The sequence below is a fragment of the Montipora foliosa genome, chromosome 9 (genome assembly GCF_036669935.1).
Source record: "Montipora foliosa isolate CH-2021 chromosome 9, ASM3666993v2, whole genome shotgun sequence".
Classification (NCBI taxonomy): Eukaryota; Metazoa; Cnidaria; class Anthozoa; order Scleractinia; family Acroporidae; genus Montipora; species Montipora foliosa.
The window spans coordinates 2,665,527-2,673,678 of NC_090877.1; the positions used below are offsets into that span (position 1 = coordinate 2,665,527).

Sequence of the window (8,152 nt, forward strand, 5' to 3'; positions counted from 1 at the left end):
TCCCAAAAATAGAAAGATTTCCTAGTTTTCTATCTTCTTTAGTACCTTTGAAATCTTAAACCACAACAAAATAAATAAATTAAATTAAATTAAATTAAAACAAATATTGTATTATAGTTTGGGGTTCAACATACCCTACTAACCTTAATCGTCTTATTTTGCTACAAAAGCGTATTGTTAGAATTGTTCATAAGAAGCTTTTTGATGCGCATACTGATCCATTATTTAGAGATTTTTAAATCTCTAAATAATGGATCAGTATGCGCATCAAAAAGCTTCTTATGAACAATTCTAACAATACGCTTTTGTAGCAAAATAAGACGATTAAGGTTAGTAGGGTATGTTGAACCCCAAACTATAATACAATATTTGTTTTAATTTAATTTAATTTAATTTATTTATTTTGTTGTGGTTAAGATTTCAAAGGTACTAAAGAAGATAGTAAACTAGGAAATCTTTCTATTTTTGGGAGTACTTCCTTTGTTTTGCAGGACCATATGTAATATCTGGCAACAAGGAAGTAGCACGCTTCACAAAATCGGTGAATTTTACCTTTCTGATCACGGTCGGCAACCTCAGTTCCGCCAAAATTCAATTTTGGCTCGTAGCAAAGCAAAAATAAGAAACTGGAAAATTATAAATTGCTTTTTTATATATATGTGCCAAATCCTTTTTACTGACAAAAAATGAGGGAAAATTATTTTTGGTCCCGAAGTCGAGTGGACCGCTTTTAGAGAGACTGCCACTTAAAGTTCCTTAACTTAAGGGCCTACTGACGTATTTTTTGGGGTGCGTTGCCAAGGTTGTAATAGTTAACTAATTTGAGAGAATTTGGCATTATTTTGGTCAGTTTCTAACTTTTGTAAACCAATGACCCTAAATATGACGTCATCATGCCACGCCCATAGTCACGTGATCATTAAAAGAAAACTCTAAATTTGTCTACCTGCTACTCAATTTGAGTATTTAATCAGTGGTTTCATAATTTGTATTCGTTTTTGCATCCAGCCAAGCATGGTTTTCTTTTTATTTTGAAAAATGTTCTTTTTAGAGAGATAAACGATAGCGAAATAACCATAAAATTTTCAAAAAAGATGATTTCAAAAAATCAATGCTTAGCTATATTCTGCATTTGGAGATGCAACGTACCATATTAAAAAAAAAATTAATTCAATTTAAAGACCGCCGGAAATTTAGCTTTTTCTCAAACCGGAAGTCAGTTCGTTGACGCATGCGCAGTTGATCTGAGAACGAGTTCGAGGAAGGGCGAGGAAAAACCTTCGATGCAAACAACAGTTCGTGGGGTGATTTTTGCTCGTGAGTGGGTTTCCTGATCAGCTCACGATGTGATGACGTCAGTCACCGGAAGTAACATTTCACTTCCTTAGCAACGCGCGAAAAATACGTCTGTGGGCCCTTAAGTTTGTAGATATTTATTATTTGCACCTAGGTAAACTTATGTATTCTTATAATAATAACTTACTTCCTCCCTCTTTTAGCAATTTTTTTTTACGTACGAATCAGGTTCATAACTGTAATACTCGTGGTTCTAACCGATTCTATATCCCATTTTGCCGTACTAATATAAGGGAATTTTGTATCATTTACCAAGGCCCAGTCTTTTTCAATAAGTTATGCTCTGACATTCGAAATGCTCATTCATTATATTCTTTTCAGTCTAAGATTAAAACGTATCTCTTGTCATGTTATTTATCAGATTCTGATGTCTTCCCCTTCTTGTTCTTGTTACTAGTGTAAAATAAGGAAAATATCGTGTTGTGTGTAATGGTAATTTAATTAAGCAGTCTCTTTAGTCCATCAATCCATGTAAGCTCTTTCTGATTTGTATTCTTTTCTGTAACGAGGGGGCCCAGGTCCTATAAGCCCCATGGTTTTTATCTGGGCTCCCTTGCCATGTGATAATTTCTTTTTTATACTAAACTTGGTAATGTATTGTGGCTAAATAAACTGAACTGAACTGAACTGAACATGATCGCCGCCATGTTGGTGGACGAAAACAAATTGATTTCTCATCAGCCTCTAGGTGTTTCCACATTGTAATAAACATGTTATTTTTTGTTTGCTTTTTGTACACCGTCAGAAACACAGAAATGCGCACTAAACAAACTTGACAAAGACATTAAAGATTGCGAAAGTACGCACTTGGATTAATAACATTGTCAATTAATACTGACAACATGTCTTTTCAATGAGTTGGGTTTTGACATTTTTATCATAGTAGTTATGTGGAAGGAAATTGCAGAATGCCTGCAACTAAAAAAATACCCAGAACCTATCTTTTATATAGGACTTAAGTGCAAGAAAAATCTCTTTAACCCTTTAAAGTGCACCTAAACCCAAAATATTTTTTTCGTTAAAATGAATCTTTGCACCTGTTCGAAACGCAATGCGGCCATTTTTTCCTTTTTCTAACAAATCCTGCCATTTTATAGGCTTCGAAAGTTGCGAAAATCCAAGCATCTTTTGTTCACGACCGAGTCAGAAGGGGAGTGGGTCTATTCCTGATTTGACGTCACAAACTGATTTACATTGAATTAACTCTTTGTAAAAATGCATGCAAAGTAGATTGTGACGTCAAATCAGGAATAGACCCACTCCCCTTCTGACTCGGTCGTGAACAAAAGATGCTTGGTTTTTCGCAACTTTCGAAGCCTATAAAATGACAGGATTTGTTAGAAAAATGAAAAAATGGCGGCAGTGCGTTTCGAACAGATGCAAAGATTCATATTAGCGAAAAAAATATTTTGGGGTTAGGTGCACTTTAACTCCTAAGGGGTTCCCCAACCATAAAGGAATAAAAGATAGACTGGTGTTAGACAGAGTAAAATCTACAAGTGGAACTGTTGGCGCTGAAGGGGTAAAAGATTGTGCCCACAATAACCGGAATCAGCGCTGTGAAAAGCACGAAATTTGTTCTGCATCTCAAAGTGCTGAGTTGTCCAAGCATAGATAGGCACCTTTTTGCAAATCCAGTGAGATACAAGCCAACAATTCTTTGAAACAATTTTAACCATGATAATATTCAACAGCTTTTACATTGATGAAACCATAGTGACATTTTAAGTACATGAATAAATTAATTTGATGAACAGCCATCATTCATTCCATAAGAAATGAGTGCAGCGGCTTTTTTACTTACCATGATGTGGTGATACGCTAAAAGAAGAATGTTAACATTGGCTTCATATCTCAGTTGGTAGAGCATTGCACCGGCATCGCGGGCTGGTGGGGGCCTCAATTGCTTGGATTGTCCAGGTAACTGCGAGGGTCACTTCCCTTTAAGTCTTTCCATGTTTGCGGAAAGGGTCTACTAGTTTTCTTCCTGTTACTTTCTTGTAGATCTTTTTGCATAGTGTATAGGCAAGAGTCAATTACACAAGAGTAAGAATCTGCTATCAGGTTTGTGTCCCCATAAGTCTATTTTTAAACCACAGTTTGGCGAAAACAAACAATAGACCAAATGTTGTATCCAACACAAATTGTCGAATTCCAGGATTAAGATTCTTTGTGTATTGGATTTGCATTATAATGTAGTATTCGAATTAAATGATACGGAAATATCTGGAACAAAACGTCTTATAACCAAATGGTTTGAATCGGGTGCAACATTGAGATAGCCGATTTGCTCTATTGTTTACAATCCCGCAAAAACTGTTTTAAAAATACACTTTTCTGACGCTGACGGGTTACCTCTCGTGTTCAGCATGATACAAGTGGTGATACAGAAAATAATTGTCGCCCAATGTGGAGGAATCCGGAGTCCGGAATCCAGCAAATGTGAGGCCTTGGAATCCTGAATCCAGAGCTTGGAATCCGGAATCCATAGTTTAGAATCCAGAATCTACAGATTTCGATGGAATCCAGGAGTCATTTCGGTGGAACCCGTGAGTTTGGAATTCGGATTCAACGACTGGGGATCCGGGATCCACTATTCTGAATCCGGAATCTGAAATCCGAAGGCCACCTGGATTCCTTTACATAGGGCAAATAATTCACTAATTCCGGAATTATTGGGGAGAAGTTGAAAGATTTTGAGAGAAACGCGCGAGGTTTTGGGGTGATAGGTGCTCAACGGTGAGTGGAATTCCCGTTTCTCAATCGATCTCTAGAGCGCGGGTTTTTTTATTAGCTGTGTTTATAACGGAGTCAGGGTGGCCACAGGACCTTGTCCATCCCGCATACCAGAGAGACGTCTAGATGAACGAACTTGTTGCTTACAAGTAGTTATTGCAGCTGGTTAGACCACCTTTATAAACGGTGGCCGAACTATTATTCATTTGTGTTTATGTTAATCAGACCCACAGGTCTCATTTTGGTTTATTCATCTTTTTTTTATTTACTCATAGCCGAGACGCTAGAAATACTCTCTGCATGGCATTGAAACAAAAGGATATTTTATTTGTGAGAATCACCGGTCTTTGATAACGAACTTGATGCGTTTCAACCAAGCCTGAAAAACTAGGCTTTGAACGCCATTTGTGCAAAAGGTTAATGGGTAGAGCATCCCACGCGATTTCTGACCAAAAACTGAGGACATTCCAGGCTACATCACCATACCTAGGAATAAGCCCAATAGACTTCCACACGATAGCTAACCTTAAGCGTAGTTAGCAATAGTTTGTCCTCCGAGCACATATGTCGGTTACATGAACTATTACCCATTCCTCCCGAGTATTCTTATTTTCAATGTTCTTTCGCCCTTTGCCGAGAAACTAATGCAGTATCATCTCACGGTATTATCTCGTCGTTGATTTATATTCGGGTTTCAAACTAAAAACACACAGCAAGCATTCATCAATTGCCTTTATTGTAAACCCTTAGCTTACTGTTACGTCTCCCCTGTACTTAATTAGAAATGACTGACCATAACGGGATCTTAGAAGCGAAGACTGCCACGTCAATGTAAACGGTTATTTTTCATTTAACCCGACCTAACCCTTTCAATTTGAACAATACGAAATAAACCATTCAGAGGATATGAGATCCTTTCCGTTCTTTCCCCTTTTTTTTTTTGTTTTTATTTTTTTACCTTTTTGCAAAGAGCATCTCAAAGTTGTACTTCATGTGTTGATTTCCTACAATTACTCACACCCACATTCCTAGCCGCTTGGTATCAAACGATCTCGTTGATTGTGATAGCGTAGTTTTCGTAAGGTACAATGCGGTTGACTTGCTGCTCAAACTCAAAACAAAGACTAAACAACCGAAACAATGACTTAGACTTAACAGTAAAGGATGCTACAACGGTTACACAAAATAACAGGCTGTCTGTGACAGGTGCTACTGTCTCTACAAAGTCCTTCAAGTTCCCTTTAAGATGGTCTAGGTCTGAACTCCATTGGGAATCCATCTTGGAATTAAATACGGATAAGTCAAGTCACCAATCTTTTCCCGCTCTTCATTTGTTTGCTGCATATGTGTTTGGACTCTCAGCATAAGGTCCTCGTAGTGACGATTTATAATGTTGACAGCTTTGATGTCTTGAAGTTCATTGCCGTAGTCAAACAACGAATCGAAACGGAATGATGCCAAACCGTTGGTAAATCGAGCCTCGATCTGTAAATGTCAAAAATGTTATTTTACATAGTTTGCAATGAGAAACTCCAGATTAAAGTAAATTGAGATAAATCACTTGATTGGTTGACAATGTCATTGACTCGCTAGACCACCCATGGTGGAATAGCTCTTATCTGTCACAATATCACAACGTTGGCCAGCTCCGTTAATTTACCTTGGTGTGCAGGGGTGGTGTGCAGGGGTAGGTAGCCTATAGTCTACTCCTCCTTTTAAAAAATGCAAACATTACTTACAGCAGACGTCAGTCTGTTAGGAAGTCGGTAAACCGAGAATTCTCCGTCTTTCACCCTGGTATCATCGTATAGTTTGGTTGGTAGGTTAGGCGCATACACAGCATAGTCTGCCAGTTCATAGTTCACTGCAGCGTGTTGGATGGTCACCTGCGAGATGATGCGGGCCACAATATCCACGAGGTCTTTCTTAGAATCAATTTTGGCAGGAAATCCTTGAATCTGTTGAAAATAAAGGGCAGTCAGTTTTTCTTGGAAAGGAAAGAAAAGGATCAGATCCACAGACCAACAATAGGATATTAGCTTTCCCTTTGATAAATAAATTAGCACATGAAGCAACTAGCCAACTAATCACTGATACCCTTCCAATGCCTCCGTTCGGTCCAGTTCCGTTAATAGACAATTCGTTTGCGTAAGCTTGGAGCTCGCTGTCCTCCTGAACGTCTTTGTCGTTGTCATAATACCTTAGGAAGAGAAATAAGTTTTTTTTTAAATATTAAAACACTAAATCGATTTCTGCTATCAAAGGCCATGAAAAAAGAAAAACACGCCAGGATCATGACTTCGATTCGTAATCGTAGGTCCTGTCTTTGCAAAACCTCTGCTTTCTGTTTCTTGAAAACATATCAACATTTTGTGTCCACACAAGTGTTTCCACAACGTTTTGGACAGTCCACTCTAGAGAACAAAAACGGATAAGGAAACATTTCTTTGGATACCAAGCTTTGCTCGACTTTACCTTCTCCATGCCACGTATGCTCAAACTGAGTCCAAACTGATGTCACTGATTACCGTAGATTTACCTCCAAGCAGGTCGCAATCAAGGTGAAAATCAGGCTAAGCAACATAAATGCAACATCTCCCCATTATAGTGCTGCGTGTTTACAAAAACTGAGCCGGCCAATGCAATCCCCAGGATAGCTTATTTCTCTCTTTCGAATTTGCTCGAGAGCTGTAGCGAACATTTCATTGACTTTTGGCTATACGTAAATAAGTCGCGTTTAGAAAAGGAAGATCCATATCTTCAGTGTCGTTTAGCTCACTTCATTTAAATTTCGCTTTTCGGGCTATTTCCGTCAACTAAAATCAAGTCTGTGTTGAAACTTACAGGTAAACGTAACTTTCGGCCACCTTCTCGATAACTTGTAAGATTTCTTCAATGTCGTCACGGTATGGGAAGTACGGAACGAGTTTCTTGTCTGCAAGTCCACGTTTCTGTATAACATATAAGGAGAACTGAGTTATGTACAGCATGAATTATTTGGGAGCAGATGTGACAGGTTCCAGGAACTTGCAAAAACTGACTGTATTCAAAGACACAAGACACCAACATACAAACATTGGAAGACATGTCAACACTACAATATTCAGGTGTCGGATAAGTGGTATAAACACAAACCAGCATTTGCCACTGGAAATGATGAAACTACAATACTATGGGATGTGCTGATACACACTGATAGAGAATTCGCATTGACATGACAGATACTGTGATCAACTACCATAAGAACAAAACCTGCAAACTTATTGACGTAGCAGTACCGTGGAATTGGATAAAAAAAAGCTGACCAGCACTTAAGTTCTCATCTGTGCGACACAAGAACAAGCTTTGGGAACGAATTATGTTTCATGTGGACAAGCGTATGTAATCTCCACTGTGTATAATGTGTCACGAGAGAGGTGAAATTGTTACCCATGTCATTAGCGAGTGCAGAAAACTTGAGCAAAAAGAGTATAAGAAGAAACACAATGATGTCGCCAGAATGATTCATTGGGAATTGTGTGGTATGAATGGGTTGGACAGAGCAGACAAATGGTACGAGAACCGGTACCAGCCCCAGAGTGTTTTGCAGACGGACAATATCAAAGTGTTCTGGGATTTCAACATACAGTGAGAGCATGTAATAGAGGCTAGAAGGCCGGATATTATTGTTGTGAGGAAGGTGGGTGGAGTCTGCATAATAATCGGTGTTGCCGTACCAGCTGACCGCAGAGTTAACTCAAAGGAAAGTGAAAAAAATTGAAAAATATCCAAAGACCTCAAGCGCGAAATAACAACGATGTGGGCTATGCCTATCGTGGAGGTGATACCGGTTGTCGTATGAGCTTTGGGAGCAATCCCTAAGGGGCTGAATAAGTCACTTCAGAATATTGGTATAAGCGTAAGATCAGGGCACGTGCAGAAGACCGCATTACTAGGAGCTGAAAGGATACTGCGAAGAGTTCTTGAGATTTTAGAGATGTCCAGAACCTTGTGAACCTTGATTGCTAGCTGTTACCCGCTCCAAGGAATGAAATTTGTCCGGTTGACCAGCAAAACGTAA

General features: G+C 38.7%; 1 protein-coding gene across 5 annotated transcripts in view; it reads right to left on the reverse strand.

The window, feature by feature from the left end:
* Positions 1-4,811: 4,811 nt before the first annotated feature.
* LOC137970992 (polyunsaturated fatty acid 5-lipoxygenase-like) overlaps positions 4,812-8,152 on the reverse strand; it is a 59,704-nt gene continuing 56,363 nt past the window's right edge. For all 5 annotated transcript variants that reach the window (XM_068817681.1, XM_068817685.1, XM_068817683.1 and 2 more), the window contains 4 exons: positions 6,937-7,043; positions 6,190-6,292; positions 5,832-6,050; positions 4,812-5,577 (listed from right to left, as the gene is read on the reverse strand). In XM_068817681.1, coding sequence (XP_068673782.1) covers positions 5,344-5,577; positions 5,832-6,050; positions 6,190-6,292; positions 6,937-7,043 — 663 coding nt within the window. In that variant the 3' untranslated portion in view covers positions 4,812-5,343. The remainder of the gene's footprint in view (positions 5,578-5,831; positions 6,051-6,189; positions 6,293-6,936; positions 7,044-8,152) is intronic.